This window comes from Meleagris gallopavo, chromosome 5 (genome assembly GCF_000146605.3).
Source record: "Meleagris gallopavo isolate NT-WF06-2002-E0010 breed Aviagen turkey brand Nicholas breeding stock chromosome 5, Turkey_5.1, whole genome shotgun sequence".
Taxonomy (NCBI): domain Eukaryota; kingdom Metazoa; phylum Chordata; class Aves; order Galliformes; family Phasianidae; genus Meleagris; species Meleagris gallopavo.
In genome coordinates, this window is record NC_015015.2 from 20,489,274 (window position 1) to 20,510,203 (window position 20,930).

The following is a 20,930-nucleotide window of genomic DNA, read 5'->3' on the forward strand; positions in this document are numbered from 1 at the left end:
TCAGATAACTATGAATCCATGAACTAGGTTTGCATGTTTTTTTCATTTTATGAGGCTAATTTTTTGTTTTGTTTTTGTGTTGGTTTTGTTGTTGTTTTTCCAATGAAAAAGTAATAAAGCATCTTAACCCTAGGGAATATCAGGCAGTGGGAGGCACACAAAAGGTGCTGGACAATCTTTGCTGTGGGTACAAGGAAAATGCTCTTCAAAGTCTTTCACCCAGGGAACAGTGACAGAGGCCTAGGTTAGGCAGCCTCAAATTGGCAAATGACGTTCTGTACATGCACGTCAGTGCTGAGCACGGTACAGAGGTAGTCTAAGAAGAATTACAGCCTGCAAGGCATAGCTTCTGCAGCAGCTTGCCACATGGAAAGATGTGCCTGCTATGGCAAGATTTCCAAGAACTGCCTTGGATCTCTGCAGGTTTACACTCCTCCTGTCTTTTTCACAGCTGGCAGGAGGAGACAGAGAGGAAGTACACAGAGAAGTATAGCAGATAGGCAGTGGAAGCCTTCATCATCATTGTTTTGCTTTCATGACAGGTATTGATGGCCTGTGCCTCCTCTGCCTCTGTCTCTGCCCAAAGCTGCCCTTGAATGTGCACCTGCTGCATGACGCACATCTCTCTTTCCCTTAACAGTTGCCTACAATGTGCCACAGACCTGGCCCAAAGACCACTTCTGCTCTCACCACCACCTCACAAACACAAAGCACAAGTTATGTTAATAAAATATGCCTTTAATGTGGTCTGTCTTGAAATGCTTAACACATTCAAAGTCTTTAAGGCCACTAGCACCATGTTTATGATCATCTTAGCACATTATTCCTCCTGCCTCTCCATAATCCGCTCCATACAACAAACTGTACTCCACTGTCAGAATTCAATTGCAATTAATTGTTGCAGTGAAATTCTTTGGAAAATAAAGTTTCTCTTCAATCTCTTTGTTCATCTGAGAATGCCATTTAGCAGGTTTGAGCAGGAATCCTTTGAAGCCTGATGGCTGATGTTAAGGGAGTCTTAGTCTCTCAGCAGTTCACAAGAGAGCACAAAGGAACACAAAAGCATTTTCATCTGACATTAATTCTTTTTCTGTCTTTTCCTTTCCACTGCTTTGTGCAAGGCCTGCATAATGAGCTCTTCATTATTCAGGATGTTGTATTCACCCAGCTGAACCAGACGGTCATATGCCTTCTCAGTATATGTGACCGAGTATGTTGAATAAGGGGAACAGCGGCCATAGAGGTCAACTTTACCATCCTCCATCTCTGACTCGGACCGCTTCTGACCTACAAGGAAGGAGTGACAAATCACTGCTGAGAGGTGGGAATTACTCTGGTCACAGGTAAGAAAGCACAGAAAGGTCTCTCCATAGAGAGTTCATAACGTAAATTGTTGGGTGGGGGTGGCTTGTTTTTTTTTTTTAACATGCTTGATTACATACCTGGTGCTTTGTAATTTTGGAAGGTATCATTAATTAGTGGAAAAAATAACAATATTGGTGCTCCTGGAGTCTCAGCATCTTCAAAAAGGTAACATTCTTTCAGGTTTTTCCTGTCTTCCTCACTCAAGTCTACCTTGGGAAATAGAATGCCCTGTTCTGAACAGTACTTGCAGGTCTGGTCCAGAGCCTGGATCAATAAACAAAGTGTTACTAAGTTTTAAATAAGAAGATAGGATCAGGGTTTCTTGGAGTCCAAAGGGACATTTTCCAAGCTGGTTGTGAGAGTTATAAAACCCTAACTGAAAAGCACAGTAACAGTGAAGAGAAGGCATTTGTTTACCCTGAATCCTTATCACAAAGCAGTCATATTGTACAAGAAAAACAAATGAGAATATGTACAACTTATAAAAGGAGTATCACATTACAGCTAAAAGTGCTAAAAGCTAAAATAAGCTAAAAGTGATAGTGGTTAGGACTTCTATTAGAAGCAGTATCAAAAGCACCAAAGAATTAAAAACATCCAGGAATGCAGTAATTAAAGAAGATGCAGAAATCACTTCAATTTCTCTCACCAGTATCTGTGATCCAGCACTGTAATTTAAATGCAGAATGACATCCACCTTTCTCTCTGGTTTTAAAAGCGGCATGATGCTCGTATTGATGAAAAATCCCGTATCTACTAGAGACAAGTATTCTTCTGATTGTGTCAGCTGGTTGGGAAATGTGTCTAACACAGTATCTAAAAACAAAGATATTTCATGTTGTAAATGCAACAGTGCAAAAATGGTTAGTCTGTTTTCCACACTTAGACAACAGCTGCAGAGCCCTAACTGAAGACTGTCTTCTGGGAAGGGGAATTCACCATATCTCTTCACTTCTATGTTCCCAGCTCCAGCTAGAGCTAGTTTGGGGCCTGCACTGGCAAGATTCATGATAGACGTTTCTTGTACCTACCACATGAGAACATGAGGACCACCAATAGGACCTGATGTCCCAGCCATCAGGAGGTGTGTTCTGCTGGCAAATTGTTGGTGTGGAGCTCAATTCTGCACCATGCTACACCTCAGTGTCCCACTGACCTAATAGTGATTCTACCCAAACATGGTCTCTAACCATAGAGAATGTATTTAATATTTAATCTGTGTTTTCTTTTTCTCTTGTTAGTCAATTCCCTTCCTAAGCACACAGGTCCTTCCCTACTTTTCTCTACTACCTTTCCACCTGCAGAAGTGCCTGTTCTCCAGGTAGTCGTTGTGCACCTGCAGGCCCTTCAGGAAGTTGTGCTCCTGGGCAACAGAGAAGCGGTCAGTGAGGGCATCACGGATGGCACTGCTGAGGGGGCTGGCAGGGGTGAGCAGGCGAGTCCTCAGATCATGGGGTTTCAGCGGTAGGAGAGGTTCTTCCTCTGCACAGTGAAAGACTGTTAAGTTTTACCTGCCTACAACAAGATAACCTCAAAATATCAAAAATAAATAATGATAGAATCAGTGTTTTACTGACTTTAAAAGCCTGAGATGAAAAAAGTTGATGAGCGCAAGTTGCAAAAAAGAAAACAGAATGCGACTTTTACCAGTCAAATGCTATTTCCTTACACAGCTCATATTTGAGTAGGAAACAAAATCCAGCAGCAAGCAGCAATAAATACCTGCTCTAGACATAGACATCTTCATTGAAATAGACTGAAAGCAGGCGCTCAAAATGGTAACTGTTGTACTTGTTTATATTACCATAGCTCCTGTTTGAGGTAGTCAACATCTTCCTGCTTTATTAATTGTCTACAAAACAATCTTATTAATCTTGAGCACTTTATAGCCCTCAATTTGCTCATAGGTTACTAGAGAGGAGATTTTTTTCATTATCAGTTATGCTCTACAATATGACATTTTAAAAGTGATTCCTTCTTGAAAAAATAATGTAGCCTTTAAATAAACTCGTCAAAATGCCAAACATAAGGTGTGTATTTCACATAGAGGGGTGTGACCATTTACCTGACTTTAATAGTAAGAACACAGGGCAAGGAAGAAGTGTAACTAACCTATATCATCCATTTTGTCCTGGGTCCACCTGTGCCAAAAATCCTCTGATGAATGAGACAAATTCCAAATGTATAACACATTCAGTGAAAATAAACTACTCCACATGCCTGTGAAAGAAAAGACTTCTCTTACTCAAGCATTCACACATCGTGAATCTCAGAACTGTTATCATGAGATAAAATTCACAACGTTAATGCTTTTCTTTAGTTTACTTTAAATGGAAGCTGTCCCACTTTAATTTGGATTTTTAATTTTCCATTTTAATTTGCTGATTTGTAAGCCTTAATTTGCTATCCAGTTTTTGTCTGTAAAACATTTTTTTTTTCAAGTAATGGTAAGATTTTTATGTGATTTAAAGAGCTAAGTTTAAAAAAAGTATCACAAAGCTAATATAAAAAGACAGGATGAAAACTTGCAATATGAGGTATTTGATGGGGAATTATACTGGCAATGGATTACCTACAATATATCTTTTAAAATTTGTTTTTTAAATGAGATTTTTTAAATTATCTATTTATTTATTTATTTATTTATTTATTTATTGAAAGAGAGGGCTGCATTCAAGTCAATGAATGCATGGCCAAGGCAAGCTGTGCGAAGTGGATAGGACCTGATATGCTCAAACACACCCCACTGCAGAGGAGAATCTATGCGTCTATAGGAAGCACAGAAATTGCCAACTACCAGTGAAATGGCAAGAGGCAGCATGTTTAAAGCTGCTCTGGAGGTCACATTTTTTGGAATAGTATTGGCAGAACCATCAGTTCCCAGAGACCTGGATTCTATTGTTGATAAACTGATTCTACTACACTAAGCATTAATTCAGAGATAAGATATTTATTCTCTCCAGCTTGTCATGCACCTGTTCTTTGATAGTACTTAGTTCGTGCAACTCAAAGCTAAAGAAAGGTTCAGATGTTTTCAAGATAATAGATTACCTTCTAAGAAGCAGATTCGAGATTCAGGAAGCTTCTTCATTAACCGACCCATGAAGAACTCACTGCCAAAATCCTCAGAGTGAACAAAAACCCCATATTTCTGCAATCCTACTTCATAAGGGGTAAATTCCACCCATTCTGTGACAAGGAACACAAGGAAGAAAACAATATTTTACTACACTTCCTTAGCTGTGAATAAAAATACTGCTACCATTGAATGAAAGGAGGTAAAAATGAAAATAATTTCTACAGTTCAGTCTAATATTTCAGACAAATGGCAAAGAATTATGAGCATGACACAAATCAAGACCAGCAAACGTGGGAAGACATGAATATTTTTGAGTCTGCTTTGTAGAAGGTCAGACTACTGCTACAAGGACATTATGCCAGTATACATCAGCTGAGTTTCTGGTCTTTAGGAGAGAGGGCTTTTTTTAGACTATCTAAAGAGACTGTTCCCCAATGGACTTATTCAAATATAAAGACAAATGACTCTCAGAAATGTCATGATTACCTTTGAAATCCAGAGTGCTATAGTTGTTCTTGACATTGACTGCAGTATAGATAGGCAATGGGTTCTGACCACGATCAATGGCCCGTTGCTGATCAGAGAGTTTATGGTTGTCTTTCTGCGATCCCAGAAATACAGTTACATTGAGACAAAAAATTAGTAGAGTAATATTTTCTCTGGACCTAAACTTATAGTGCAGTAAAATTCCTGCCTCTAAAGTAAAACATGTGCTGGCCTTAAATTTTGAGATCCTCTATATTTTCCAAAATTACTGTGAGAGTTGTTTTACTCAAAAATCAGCAAGACCTGAGATGCCAGAATATTTAATGACCAATAGGATGAAAATTAAAGGAAATTTTCAAGAGCAGAAAGCAACAATAATGGTTAAAATAATCTTAATGTGTTACACTGCAAGTTTATGAAAGACTCCTCACACACGTCAAAAGTCTGCAAGTCTATCTGTTAATACATCTCATTAACACTAAGATGCTCTCTCTAACTTTGTTACTTTGAAATAAAATATTTGACAAACATGCCAACAAATCTCAACATAAAATACTGTATTTCTCCAAACTACTGATTTTGCAATTCTATCAGAAAATATTCAAAATCTCAGAAGCAAGAATTATGTTTTCCACCCTGGAAAGATATCTAAAAAACTATCACTAAACATTTTGAAAATGATTGTGCTTACATATACACAGTCTCATAACAAGTTTTTTTTTTCACAGAACAAACAAGAAAGTATAATTTACAGATATTAATTTTCAGAAAATTGTAAGCCACTCTGCTTTATGACATACTGTACCCCATCATGCAACAAAGATTCCAGGACAAGCCCCCAGAGATCTATAAAAGATGTTTTGCGGCCCTCTCTTTTCCGTTGGTGCAGCTGCTTTTTGTAAAACTTCAAATACTCCAAGGAAAGGGAATTTATTTTGCATTTTGTCATATGTTTTCGAGCCTCGCTTATTTGCTTATCGAGATCCTTTTGTGACCAGTCAGCATCTCTATACAAGTTTGACATGGTCCTAGGAAGAGGAAATATATTGAAGAGGAAAAATAAAAGTAAAGAGGTTGAATACATTTCATGCTTCTATTTTCTGTTCTTGTTTTTAAATTAAGTAAAACCTTCCACTCTTAATGTTACAAAAATGATCCAAGGGATGGAACATCTCCCCTATGAGGACAGACTGAGCAAGCAGGGTCTGTTCAGCCTGGAGGCTCCAGGGAGACCTGGAAGTGGCCTTTCAGTATCTAAAGGGGGTTTTTAACAAAGGAGACAGACTTTATCAGGGTCTGCTGTGATAAGACAAGGCGAAATAGTTTCAGATTAAAAGAGGGGAGATTTAGATTGGCTATAAGGAAGAAGTTTTTTAAATAAGTGTTGTGAGGCACTGGAACAGATTATCCATAGAGGTGGTGGGTGCTCCACCCTTAGAGACACTCAAGGTCAGGTTGGAGGGACTCTAAGCACCCTGATCTAGCTGTGAGTGTCCCTGTCCATTGCAGGGGAGTTGAACTATATGATCTTTAAAGATCCCTTCTAACTCAAACAGTTATATGATTCTGTGATTCTATGATTTTCTTCAGTTGTGTGCTCCTCAAGATATTGTTGTGCTCTCTTTGAAGATTCAAAATGACTTGAACAATTTTCCATGAATTGTTTTTAGAAGAACACTCATTTTCATGCTGTTGCAAATTACATGATTTTTCCACATGCAAAGACTTTAAACTATCATTGGAAAGAGATAAAAAAGGACAACCGAGAAGGTGTTGTTAGTTGACTACTGCTGGTAGCCCTAGCCTACCTCATCGCTACAGTGTCATGAGGAGGAAAACCATGAGAAGCTACTCACCAAGTTGTACCAGACAAGCCAGTCAGGTATGTAGCACAGTCCAGGACATGGAGCTTCTTCAGTCCCTGCAGACTGCCATACAGTGCGGTCAGAGACCTCATCCCTCCTCCTGTAGTCATGATGGCCACCACGGGAGTCTGGGCAACACAGGGACAAAAAGACTGGCATCAGGAAGTGACCTGCAGCTAGGCTGGAAGTGGCGTGACACTAAGAGAGAAAGCATCAGCAGTAAAGGCAGGAAAAAGAAATTGCACATGTGAAAAAGAAGATTGTCAGCATGGATGGTAGTGACCAAGTAAAGACTATGGAGGAAGCTATTTCTGTACAAGGTGTATCTAGCCTGGCTTGCAATGAAGTTGAAACAGGAGAAGAGTCAATCTCAGGATAACGTCTGCAAGTAACATAAATGACAGGGTGAGGTTAGAGAAATGGGACACTACTAGAAGTGCATGTAAAATAAAAGGTGGGGAAAAAAGGCAAAAAAATGTAAAAGTGGGAAAGATAAGGGGTGATAGCCGAGGAGAGATTATGCAAGGGAGGCAAGATAGCAAAGAGAAAAAGAACAGAAGCTTCACAAATTTAAGCTATAGAGACATTTGAAAGCATTAGAAATGAACAGTAAGTGAAAGTATATGAGAAGATGGAGCAAATAAGAACAGGAAGAGGACAGATCATATAGGAAATTTTAAGATAGCTAAAAATCCAATCTCAATGTCAAGGAAAACAACACTGGAAGAAAAAGCAATACATCTGGACTGGAACAGTGACATTGCAGATGAAGGAGAGAATCTGAGTACAATGAAATAAGGTGCAGTGTTTTGGACCTTCACTGCCATGACAGTGAGGAGTAAACAGGAGAGAAGAGTGCAGACTGTGGGACTTAGCCAGGATATATCTCATTAGACGTTTTGAACGTTTGCACTACAGACCTCATGATCCAACAGATCCTTTTCCAGCTGCAGAATCTTCTTAAGAGCAGCAGCAACACATTTCTGCCTTTTGCATAGAAAATCTTGCTCTTGAACACAGAGGTCAAAGCCTAAACGCACATCAAGGTGGTCTGGGCTGGAGCAGAGATCAGAAATAAAAAATTCCATTATATTCATTAGGTAAGCAACAATTTTCAGTACAAATAAACTTACTAAACCCCAAAAATATCGCATTTACAGGAAAATTCTTTCTTACACTGCCGAACAGGTACTCAAAGCTGCCTGAAAGTGATGGAAAGAGGAACTTTTCTTAACAGTTATTAAAATAATAACAACATTCTAATGAAAAACACCTAACGAAAGACATTCCTGCAATTTCTGAGAAGTCTACTCTCTATAGTCTCTTACCAGTCTTCTGCCTTTGCGTGTAAATCAAATCCTTTATCCTGAAAAGCAAGAATGCAAACAGCATAAGCATGATAATCTGATTTAGCCCTCTTCCCTGCAGCATCGGGAAGACTTTCATCTTGTGCTATACTAGCAATGCAGATATAAATTGGGAGCTCTGAATAATTCAGCTGTGCACATGAATTGTTCCGAATGGTTTATTGTCAGAGAAGTTGTTCAGTAATTTCCAATGTTTGTATGTGAATGCAACATCTGAGGACAACAGCTGCTTACAATGAAAGCAATTATAATTTACGCACTGTACCTCCCTGCCAGCATGACCTCTTCTGGGCTATAATAGGACAGACAGTGAGGCTAAAGCCATAGCACTATTTTGCATGGCAGCCTTTGTTCCTCCTTTTTCTGTTGTTATACCCTACAAAAGCAGTCACTCTCTGATTCTATATGGATTTTCTTTAAGTGTGGATCTAAAATTTCTTAGCAAGGAACATTTAGTGTCAGCAAAAGATTGGTGCTATCCCCGTTAGTACATCTGCCTCACATATGTGTAAGAAGAGGAAAAAGCATGAAGTAAAGTCAAGGTGGGGTAACAACATACTTTGTATTCCCACTCCATGCAAACAGTAGAAGATACAAGTTAGTCATATTACCTGAAGACCCATCAGTATTTGATTGTAGCATTTTGTTTGTGTAATTTCTTCATCAGAAACTACTCTGGTAATCATCAGAGCATTTAAAAATGAGCAAATGTGTCAGGAGTTCCCAGTCTCCTCCAACAGAAACTGAAGTCTCTGCTCTGCAAACCTTACTTGCCCCATTCCCACTAACCCAGACCAATGCAGTGAGGTTGGGACTCCCTATGCCATGCAGAGAAACCAGGCTGTCCCACAGTAGGACCAGTCTTGTCAGTGGCAAGCAGATGCATTGACAAGGACAGGGATGAGTTGGATACAACCTCTGTCATATGGAGCTCTAATGGGCTGTACAATTCATTGAAGTTGCAAATATCCATACACAGGTTTCTCAACCTCTCCAACAAAGGAACAGGCACTCACCTCTGCTAAGACCATGTTTTTTCCACTTGGAAGGGAATGAAGCTCCATGTTTTGAGTGCCTGAATTTGTACCACACAAATAGGAGTGCTGAAAATTCAATATAAAGGAACGTTACTCCCTTTCCACAGATGCAAATTAATATTGCTCTTTATGGTGCATTTTACTTTACACACCACTATCATGCTTTATGAAGTCCAGTAATAACATACATAGGAAGGAGGCGGTTTCTTCCCTGGTAGCATAAAATCCAGCACTGGCTGCTTGTATCTGGCATAGTGGAATTTGGCAGGATGGGGGGAACCAAAGACCGGATCAGATTCCAGTGTAATGTCTTGGGTGCCCTCATACGAGCCTTGCACTTTAAAGGAGAATTGTTTTTCTAAGAGAGAAACAGACACAGCAGTTTTTTGTTATCAAAATTGGAAATAAAAGTTCTTACAAAGTGTACCACAAGGCTGTTTTCATGGTTTCATTTGTTGCATTTTTTTCTCCAGTTTTTCATTAAGCCAATTGCCTTCATAATATTAACAAGTTGTCATTTAAAAAAGAGATGACAGAGAAGTAACCTCACTTGATAAAGATTTCCTTTCCTTTTTCTTCTTCTCAACCACCTGAACTTCCAAGCAGCAGATCTTGCGAGACTATAAGAGACAGCAATAAAACACCACATAGACAGGGAATTTCCCAGTTTGAGATTCTGTACCCCACTCTAAGCTCCTACTGCTGTTGGTAAAGATGCTACAAAGGCAGTGCGCTGTGACCCAATGAAATCATTCTCTCTAAACCACAACCTTGATATCAGATGCTGGCTGAAACAGGAGTCTCTGAGAAGCCAGACACAGCCAGGGCAAGACTGGCAGGGTGGCATGGAAGGCCAGTGCTTTCAGAAGGGAGAAGGTAAGGACATGTATTGTGAGGCAACTGATGATGATGGAAAATGACAGCACTTAAGTGCTAAATTTGCAAAGCAGAGGTATATGTTGGCCTGATCATTGTGAGTCAGGTGAAACAAGGATGGCAAAAGGACAAGAAAGGTGATAAAACATAACGCTCACCACTAGTACTCCATTAGTAACGATGGTTTCAGGAGGGCCTGAACTAGGAAACAGGAAGAAAAATACATTTTTAATAACTCATTATAATTACAGTATAACTCATGAACCACACCCCTCTCCTCATTTTCCTCCTTATTATTAGCTATGTATTGAATCTGAAAGAAAAAAATCCAGGAGACTCGTAGCACATATTTCCTCATTGCACTGTCAAGGCACAATTACCATCAAACCCACTGGTCCCATCCTGGGGCTCAGCAAAAAAAAAGTTCTGCAGGGCCAAACTGTGCAGTGACTTCATACTAAGCCCCAAGCTGAAACTGCAGATAGTTAAACTGTTTTTGAAGAATTGTAGTTTGTCCAAGGACAAAAACAGACTCTAGTTCAAGGATTTAGTGATTATTCCATGTTCTGTTATGCTTTGAAGGGGGGGAGTTCTCCTGCAATTCTCAAAGACAAGTGCTTAACAGAACAGCAGTTGCAGTATTCTGTCCTCAAATAATTTTCATTACAGTAGAAAAAGAAAAGATTTTAGGGTATTTTCTCTGGCTGTCTGAAGTTCATGGAAGGTCATCCTGGCATAGTTCATACCACCAGTTCATCAGCTCATACCATAGATTCCATGGGAAACTGTATTAGTCATTGGCATCACCAAAGAATGATGCACACTGGACAATTATGCGAGATTATTTCATGTCTCTGAATTGCCATTTCCTTTTGCTGCAGATTATAGAATCATAGAATCATTTAGGTTGGTAGACACCACTAAAAGCATCAGCCCATCCCCACCATGCCCATTAACCCATGTCCCTCAGTGCCACATTTGTGTGTTTCTTGGACACCTCCAGGGACAGTGATGCCACCACCTCCCTGGGTGGCACATTATTCTATTGCATTTCATGTTTACTCACATATTATCCAATGCAAATCCCACCTCTAGCTCCTCTTTTCTCTGAAAAATAAAGAAAGGTAGAAAGGTAGAAAATATCTGACACTAGCCTCTTGGTGGTTTTCATAATGCAAGCTCTCATTCTTATAACATATGTACACACATTGTGCATGACTGGCAGCATGCTTAAAATACATGCTCCTGCCACCTTTTGCCTGGGTATCAAGATCTTTTATGGATAGGATGATTCTAGATGCCCGCCAGAGCATTTTTTGACAAAGAAAGTGGTGAGCTTGCCTTTCTTCTGGGATATCCACAGTACAACAGATTCTTTTAGAGATGTTGCCTCATGCTGAGTCTGCCAGCAAAGAGAACAAGCGGCTGCTGACAGGACCAGCAAACCCTCCTAGTGCAAAGAGGAAAAATAGTGGTATGCCAAGCAGTGGCAGAAGAGGACAATCACTTTGTCTGGCACCGTGTTGAGGGCACTGGGACAGAGGTAATTCTAGCATTAAGATTTCCTCTGTGGGCGGTGGAACAGAGCATAATTTCTTGATGGAAGAAAGTATCAGAGAGAGGAAAAGTGGGGGACAGAAGAGATAATACCAGAGAAACAAGTATTGTAGTTGACTTTTTTCCTCAAAGGGTACAAGAGTACTCATTGCATTGAAGACACTAAAAAGTTACTAATATAGGATAAAAAAAGATGTTCTGAAGGCCTGAAGATCATGAATTCTAACCACTGTAGCTGTAAAGTGCATAAATGAAAGGCTTGGATACAGCACCTGGGATCACCTAGACAATCATTAGCTGGGTTATAACCAGCAGAAAATTTCTATTTCTTTCGAGGGCTAGTGGAAGTCCACACTTTACTCATCTGGTATTTCACAAAGAAAGATTTAGATAAGGTATTTATTGACAATGAACTGCAGAGTTTGGATGTGTGTAGCTAAGGTCAACTGGATGGTTCATGACAAGTGCACAAGAGAATAAGAGAGAAGTGAGGAGGACAGGGGATGTTCTAGCTGAACATGCATGGAGATCTTTTCATCAGTTAGCCTCCAGTTGCTCAGTCTTGACATTTATTGCTAAAGTGTGACACTTGTCCCTGGAAAAAGGAGCCTGCCTGACAAGTGTGATGCTCAGTGCAGCTACTGGGCTTGCCAAGGTGGGGGCATTTTACCCTCTTGCCAAAGAGAGCTAAACAGGCTCCAGAGAGGCCAATTGCAGCTGGAAGATGAACAACCAGCAGCAGAGAATCCTTAAACACATAATTAGCCTTCATGGTATCAGACAGTACCACTCCCATGGATAACATGTGGGCTGGCTGAATTAAAAGTGTTGATATGCAAGGTTGCACATACAGGTGCAACAGGCTGATTTGACAGACTTGCATTGTGGATGTGCACCAGCAATCCCACACAGCCACAGAACACATCTATCTTTCTCATACTTTCTGCTCAGGGTATGGGATTTTCTTCACAGCACAGGACATCCCTTCGAATGCAAGGTGCCAGCACACCTAAGAGAGGAAGCAGGGCTTTATGTCAATCCTCATGTCCTATGCTGTTGTTATACTGGCCTCCGTGGGAAAGATTCTCCACAGAGATGTGCAATGAAAATTCTCTCAGCACAGTGGTGCTGGTGGTAGCTGTGTTAGCAGTGCTGCTTAGCACTGGATAAAGGTCCCAACAACCAGCCTTCAGGTCAGACAACCCTTCCCTGCAGCTATGCAGTGCATCTTGTCCTTTCAGTATATTGGAACTTTTCAAATGCAACATTCAGAGACTTTCAGAATACTCTAAACAGGAACATTTCTTGTTGTGAAGTTGAATGACGTGGATTGGACACCTTATTCAAACAAGTCATGCCACAGTCTGTAATTAGCAACTAGACTGGTTTGACGTTTGGCTCTGATCACAGAGCCATTACTTCTTAATTACTAGGTTAAGTAGCAAGTGATGACAAAAGCACCATGTGATTTTTATTGGTGAGGACACACTCCTGTAGGATCCTTGATGGGGGCAGGCTCAACAAAGTGACAGTTTTGCAGAGGCATCTACAGTTTGTGGTCAAATACACCAGCACCCAACTTCAGTGTGCCTACAGATGCAGGAGTGAGGAGCTTTCTCAAGTCAGGGTGGGAAAACTTCTCCCTCTTGTGTGGTTGGGTAATCCATACGTAAGAAGGATAAAGAAAGACATTTCAAACAACATTTTAGGAAGAAAAGCGGACAAAAAATCTTCCCGTGAAAAAATTCTATACCTTATTTGAGACCTCACCTGTGAATCGCACTTGAAATGCATGAAGACTTGTTCTCCCAGGGAAAGTTTGGCTATATCAAAGTACACTGTAAAGAGGTGATCATCTTGAGTAACAACATCCCTATCATAGAGCCCCAGCTCCAGCACATTCTGAAAAGGAAAGTACAATAATGTTACAAGTATCAGTTAAAGCAGTAGATCCATTTTTATTCCACTTCTGTGATGAGTGAGAAGAAGTAAAGAGAGTAAGAAGGGAAGGAAATGGAGCAGAATTGAGTTCTGTGCGTATCTACCTATAAGGAGGCATGATGAGAAATGAGACATCTCAAAGGTGCACATGGCTGAGTGATATACTTGTCTTTCATGGTATGGATAAATATATTGAGGGTACATGTTATTTTCATGTCTTTCTGCATATCTCTTTGCATCTCAGGACAATTACATACATCTGCTTTGCAAAAAGATGCAACCAGGCAGTGATCCCTAGATCACAGTTAACAGAGTAATCTCAGCTAAGTACCTTGACCTGACTCTGGATTCTGAAGTAGAAGGTTTCATTCCAGACTGGGTCTTTACAATTCTGGATGGTTTTAGTCTGAAATTTGTCAGCTGAAGCAGTTGGCAACCACAGGCTCACGTAGCAATCAGTCTGGCTTACTGTATGTTAAGAAACACAAAGACATCTAAAGTGAAAATTCGCTCTAGAGGAAAGAATAACGTGCACAACATGAGGGTCTACTTTCAAAGAGAGACACTCTGATACATATTCATATAAATCCAACAGAAATATTACAATTTAGATAATAGGAATGGAGAAAAAAAGACTTGGAGAGGGACATGAGTCTTCTCCGAATAAATGAAATTAGATGTATAATAAATGCATTAAATCAAAGGGTTTTCTCCTCCTGTGTCATCAGTTTAGCTCAGAATAAAAAAAAAAAAAAGATTCTGTGGCACTCCATACTGTTACACAGACTAAAAGTTTGCTTATGGTACCCTTTTCAGATCTGGAAGCCAGTTTCAGCTCTTACAAAAAAAGTGGTGGAACCAGCAAGCCATACTGTGGAGTAAGGATCCAGAAAACCAACAGAGAGGTTTCTGCTAAGAAGTTTTAGCACTGCAGAAATGCAGAGCGGTGACTTTAAACACAAGTACTTGCTTTGAAAAAACTAAATTGCCTTGTGGGTTCATTAACATATAGAAGCTGCTACTTAGCAATGCCATAGTGATTTTGTCAGCTGGTTTGGAAGAAAATTAGATGTGATATTGGTGATGTAGATGACTTGCGTCAAGTGCCAGATTTGTTGTAATTTGTTACAAGGTCAAAATTGCAATAAGACATCACGTTGATGAAAGGGAATTGTTTGGTCAGTGAGAAACATGTTCAAATATATTAACCAACATGACCAATGGACACTTTGAAAAATGAATAGAAACAAAAGCAAAATCAGAATAATATTTAGCAGAGAGTAGTTTTCCTGGTCCTTCCTCCAAATAGAAATTCACAATAAAAATATCACACTATTCTGGCAGGAGTTTGGGAAACAAAGAAATTACTGTTTCCATTTTAGTCAGAACAATACAAAAACAAACAAACAAAAAAAAGAAAGAAAAAACCCCACCAAAATAGAGAAAAAAACTTTGCTTCTTGATATCTACATCAATAGAGCTATAATCTTCTATTATATTTCATAGAATCATTTGATTGGGTAGGGACAATTAAAGGCCATCTATGCTTACCCCCCTGCAATAACAGCTAGATCAGAGTACTAAGAGCCCCTCCAGTCTGACCTTGAATGTCTCCTCTCTTTTCATTTGAAACCATTACCACTCATCCTATCACAACAGACCCTGCTAAAGACACAGCTGTGGACCATCAGAAGTGAAGGACACTTCACCTGGTTTAATCTGTGAAAGCTGGTAGGCAGGCTGTAGTACTTTGGATTTGTTACCCTTTGAGATAAGGCTACTTCCTGTGTTTATCCCATTCTTCCAATCAGTTTTTGTCTTTTGTTGCATGAATCTACTCCAGAGGAAAACACAGGAGATGTTTTTACATTTCCTGCTTGCAACATACTGCAGAAGCTGTTTTGTCCGTCCCTTTTATGAATGCAGAACATATGTGCAATAGGTACACCTGTGACCTTACAGAATCATGAAGGTTGGAAAAGACAACTAAGATCATCTGGTCCAACCACCAACCCATCTCATGCCCGCTAGAGAGAGTCATCTCTTCACAGAATAGGACAAAAGTAAAGAGAAGCACACTGTTCATTTCTGGAACAAAGATGCCAGCAGGGGACTTTCTCCAGCCACAGAACAAACCTAGAAAATCCTTTTCGTTAGAGAAAGATTGGCCAGTAGCCCATGGAGGGTAAAGGGTCCATACAGAGCACTACAGATACTTACAAACATCTGCCTGGTGGATATTTCTTGCTCTTATGACTCTTACAGTCAGTAAGTAACACAGAGATGATTCTATCTGCAAGAAAAAAATAAAGCCATACGTAAAATTTGGAATGAATACTGAAAGTAAATAGTATATTTAGGAGGTAAAAATCTAGAGAGAGACACCCCCAAACTGTAAACAGCTTATTTGAATTTTCCTATGTGATTAAGAAATGACCAATGTCAGGCTTCTTCTGCTAGTATCTAAGCCATGTACTAGGGTGAAAAGTTTCACTACTCTTATAGATCATGTGCAGATTTTTACAATCATGGTGAATTGCTTTGCTTTCTTGTCAAAATTCAGCTTTGTATAGTGGTAAGATTCCAATTCAGTTTGGGAGAGGAGAAACTTCTTTAATTTCTAAGATAGAAAATGAAAAGCTTCTTTAGGCTTTTTGCAAGTGATCAAATTACTACTGTGGGGATTGGCTCCCATCCAGCTATGACTCAAGTTTCAGACTACTGGGCTATGGAATATGATTTTTCCACATTCTTCTTCTTTTAAACATACAGTATTTCCAGTGCTGCATCAGTGTTTATAGACTAAATGGAATCATAGAATAATTAAGGTTGGAAAAGACCACTAAGATCCTCTAGTTCATCACCATCATGCTCACTGCCCATATGTCTCAGTGCCAAATGTCCACCTGGTGTCTCTCATAATGTTTAGCCCAGCTGTAGCTGGGGCTAACAAATATGTTGTCCATACTGGGGACATTTAGCAAGTAGGCTAGTAAAGAAGCAGATAAAAGAGGCCTTCATGTAACAGCAAAGCACCAAGTCCTATAAAAAGCCAAGAGCATTGGTACTGTTCAGCTGCGTAGATGGTGACTGAGCATGCACACTGATAGGGTCAAACCATAGATCAGAATCCAAAGAGCAGCTCTGGATAAGACAATCCAATTGCATTTGTGCCTAAAACCTAATTCTAACGGCATAGAAATAAGGGAGGCACAGACAGAAAAAGTGCGGTACAGGCAAGATGTACAGTAATTGCATAAGGGTGAAGGCATTGTGCCAGCCCTTAACGCTCAAAGATTTGAGCAAGGACAGAATAGAGGTGAAGGAAACTGAAAGCAGATATTTAAGAATAAATCCTGTGCTGTCTGTATTTTTCTGCTTAGTCATTTTTTAAGTTCAAAGCCTTCTGTCTGCAGTTTTATTAGAACTGCTGACCTTGTTTTTACTATATAGAGCTCTTTTTGTGAAGCTGCCTGCCAGCTGCTGGGTGTGGGTTATGACTGCGATGCAGGGAGTGCGGAGCCCCTCAGGGAGACAGGCTGCAAGGGATGCCCAGCAAGGAGCCATGGTCAGGAATGAGGAAGGGGACTGAGGAAGGGCCAGTGCTGCCAGGGGCTGGCTTTGGCTTTCCAGATTTTCTGGAAGGGCTCAACTCAAGTTCAGGAACAGAAACCTATGGTGTGACCCTCATGGCCTGTAGTGATCCAAAAGCAGCACAGCGGGATTGAACAAAACGCTCAGGTATGTGGATGTGTCCTACCATAACCAGGAAATCTTGGCTTAGGCACCACGGGGGAATAAATCATGAAAGGAGTATGTGCTTTGCCTAAAAAAGCTTAAGAGGGTGGGTTCATGGCCCAGACCCTGTTGTGACCATTGCATTGCAGAGATGCATTTTAGAAAGTATTTTCTTATCTTCACGTTTTCCATTCAATGAAACAACAGAAATAATTGGTTACTCCCTGAACTGTAGGCGTAATGCTTTCTGTTCAGCATCTTAGCTCAGTTCAAAAGAGAAAAAGGGACCATTCATAACAGGAGGAGGCTCAGGAAAAATCTTAACACTCTCTACAGCTCCCTGAAAGGAGGTTGTGACCAGGTGGGAGGCAGCCACTTCTCTCAGGTAACTGAGATAGAATAAGAGGGAATGACCTCTAATTATGCCAAAGGATGTTCAGATTGGATATTAGGAAGAATTTTTTCTCAAAAAGTGTGATAATGCATTGGAACAGACTGCCCAGGGAAGTGGGAGGGTCATCGTCCCTGGAGGTGTTTAAGGAAAGGGTAGATGTATTATTTAGGACGTGGTTTAGTGGGCAAAATTTGTGATAGGGGGATGATTGAAATAGATGATCTTAGAGGCCTTTTCCAACCTTAATGATCCTATTCTATTAAATGGCAGTAAATTAGAGAGAAAAAGTTCCAAAAAAAATCCATTAAAGCACATCTGGTCCTGTGGTTTCTAATAGGAAGGAGTTCATTTAACATGCCTGAAATCTCCTGGAAAACTCTTAGCTGGGATTCCTTTCTTTTTGCAGAGGCCAAAAGTAAGGTTAATTCAGGAAATCCGGTGCTGAAAAGCCAGTTCAGGATTGTGCCATACTCTTTGTGGGAGTAAATGGCTCAATTTCACGGTTATTGCTACCTACACTGGCAGTAAATTTGCTTTGGTAAGACATATGCAGCAGAAAGCCTAGTTAAACCCACTCTTTAATAACTATTAATCTTATTAAAACGGGATTCATTTACCATCTACCAAGGACAGAAACAACAGTAGAACTTGAACATGAAGCAAGACGGCACAGCAAAGTGATCAAAGTGATAAGCTGGATGGGGTTTCACGGAGGCAGCTGGAAGAGTTATGATACCTAATTAGACTGCTCAGCAGACACTGAAACCAATCTCACCCAGGCTCTACCCGACAGAATATTGTCTTCTACAGTTCTACTTTAAATTCTCTTTTGCGGTACCTTTGTAGCAGAAGTCCACTGTTCCCCATCACAATTCAGCCGCATATTTCCATCCAGTGGATTGGTTTGGGTGGTCAGCTCCTGCAAAGGAAAGGGCTAAAGTCATGCTGGCTCCTAACAGCAATCCTCCTTACGAATTCACAGCTGCACAATAATGAAAGAGAGCCCATAGCCAGTGTTGCCTGCAGAGCCTCGGCAGTTGACAGTGCCCCCAGCGATGCCACTGCCACGCTGTGTTGCCCCAGCGAGGCTGGGCAGGGCCACAGCAGCCTGGTAAGGTCCACCCTTTGTGTGACAACTGCTCCAGGCTCTGGTGACATACCACAGGGACGGCTTCTCCTGGCTCTGGCTGTTATAGTAGCAGCAAACCTGTCTCGAGTAAACACACCCTGTAATTAATTGGTATTTCACCTTGAAGCACATCTCTGTGCTACTTAATAGTTCTTTCTAAGGTTGCATATGGCACGTTTCTGAGATGAAGAAAACTCTAACACGTACAAAATCCCTCCTTTGTAAATAAACTTTTACTCCCCAAGCAGTTTTCCCTTCCTTTCCTTGACTCACTATCATTTTAATTTCTGTAATGAGTTCTTGAAGCACTGATTTCTTCTTCCTGTGCAGCCACTTAAGGTCAATGATAGGTCAGGAAAGCAGTCCCATCAGTGCACAATATGCAGCACAGCTGGCTGAGGCCCCAGATCCCTGTTTGCCTCTGCACCCTTCTTACCTGAGACAAACCACTGCCTGACTCCATTGTGGGCGCAGTCACATACATGTCCTGTGTTATCTCTGGCAGCACTTTACATCTCCCAGCTTCCAGAGACACCAATAGCTCAGATGTCTCATGCAGGTGAGTGACTATTTTATAAACTGACTCAGAGCCCCACCTCTGCCTGATTTCTTAAACCCAGCTATTCCCCTCCCATTTTCTTCTGCAGCATCTTGTAAAGTAAATAGGAAAAAATATCCCTACCTGTACAATGGCTGAAAGTACACTGTTCGAATCACTTTGCCCAATTCTGGCCAATGGCAAGCTGATAACTAATGGTAAGAAAAGGATACCCTTTTATCTGAGTGCAGAACTTTCCACATAGCAAGACTCTGATAAGATGCAGAAACAGTAACATAACCAAAATGCAGATCATCTGTTATACTATATAGGATACAAAAGCTAATAGGAAAAAAAAGAGGGAAGATACTATTTCTCTCAGACTAACCTGGTTGTTGCAAAAGCCATTTTAAGGGATTCTGTGCCACCTATCCGTGCCATCTCGGATCTAGATGTGCAGAGCAGACACACTCATAGGGTGTTTTGTCTCTATTCAGCCCAGGCCCAGCCAGGCTGGGTCTCTTCCCAAGAAGTTGTATCCTCTTCCCCTCCTTTCCTATGGCTCATTATTATCACCACTATTAAGACAAAGAGTCCTGAAGCAATGACTTTCCTTAGCTCCACCCCTGCGAATACTCTGGCACTGCTTTCCAGTTCAGGCTGACTCTGACTGTAACCTGGCTCCCGTGCCTGACCCAGTGAACCCTGCCAGCCAGACACAGGATTTATCACTAATGTAGAGCTCTTGGGTTCAGCTGCAAACCTTGCCTCTGCCTCTGCTAGAACCCAGCTAACCCGTATACCATCAATACTGGCATAGCTTTCAGCTCACTGGGAAAGGATTTAAAAGGGCATCAAAAGCTGCTACATCTTCAGCACGTCATAACAAATCAAAATTATGGGAGGAAGGGAATGCTTTTGTTTCCCTGTTCTCCTGGAGTATTGCCTATGAGCAAAAAGTTAGCTACGTCCTGAGCATTTCTGAGCTTATTTGTTAAATATAGTTACTAACAAACACAATTCCCATGCACATTCCCATACTGCACATTCTCATGCAAACTATCACCATCATCAAAGACGACTTAGTAGAATAAATTTTTGCTATAGGCCATGTTGTTTCGCAATGCAGTGAAGAATTGTCTATTTACAGTGCCAGCTGCAGTTATACAGTTTGATGAAATGCATTTTTCACTAGGTCAGAGAAAACTTGGCAACACCAGCATCCTCCAGCTATGGTTAAAGTCAGTGCATTATTCTGACACCTTTTTGGAAAGCTTGCTATAAACCAGGACTGAAGCTCTGAAAACATCACTCCCACAGTGCCAATGACCAAAAAACCCTCAAACACACTGGCTCTGGGCTGTAACATCACTCAGCCCCCAGAAAATTAGGCACACCAGGTGGGAGAAACCAGGGGTGATGCTCACAGCTTGCCAAGATCAGAATTCATTGGGGTATTCAGAAGTAACTATGTCAGCTGAGGCAATGCAAAACTGAGGTTTCCCCTGGTGTAGGAAAGGAGCAATCATTATTCCTCCATTTTAACAAATGGCAGTCC

General features: G+C 40.7%; 1 protein-coding gene across 1 annotated transcript; it reads right to left on the reverse strand.

Moving 5' to 3' along the window:
• Positions 1-581: 581 nt before the first annotated feature.
• LOC100542475 (cytosolic phospholipase A2 epsilon-like) lies at positions 582-19,352 on the reverse strand. Its single transcript, XM_019615519.2, has 21 exons — positions 19,271-19,352; positions 18,544-18,624; positions 15,794-15,866; positions 13,905-14,041; positions 13,403-13,534; positions 11,142-11,182; positions 10,234-10,276; positions 9,750-9,819; positions 9,388-9,557; positions 9,179-9,265; positions 8,124-8,161; positions 7,716-7,851; positions 6,787-6,923; positions 5,736-5,958; positions 4,931-5,045; positions 4,417-4,554; positions 3,478-3,585; positions 2,656-2,847; positions 2,015-2,181; positions 1,443-1,629; positions 582-1,287 (listed from the first exon to the last, which is right to left on the reverse strand). The coding sequence occupies exons 1-21, from the start codon at positions 19,316-19,318 to the stop codon at positions 1,079-1,081; spliced, it is 2,532 nt and encodes an 843-aa protein (XP_019471064.1). The 5' UTR covers positions 19,319-19,352; the 3' UTR covers positions 582-1,078.
• Between the last annotated feature and the right edge of the window lie 1,578 nt (positions 19,353-20,930).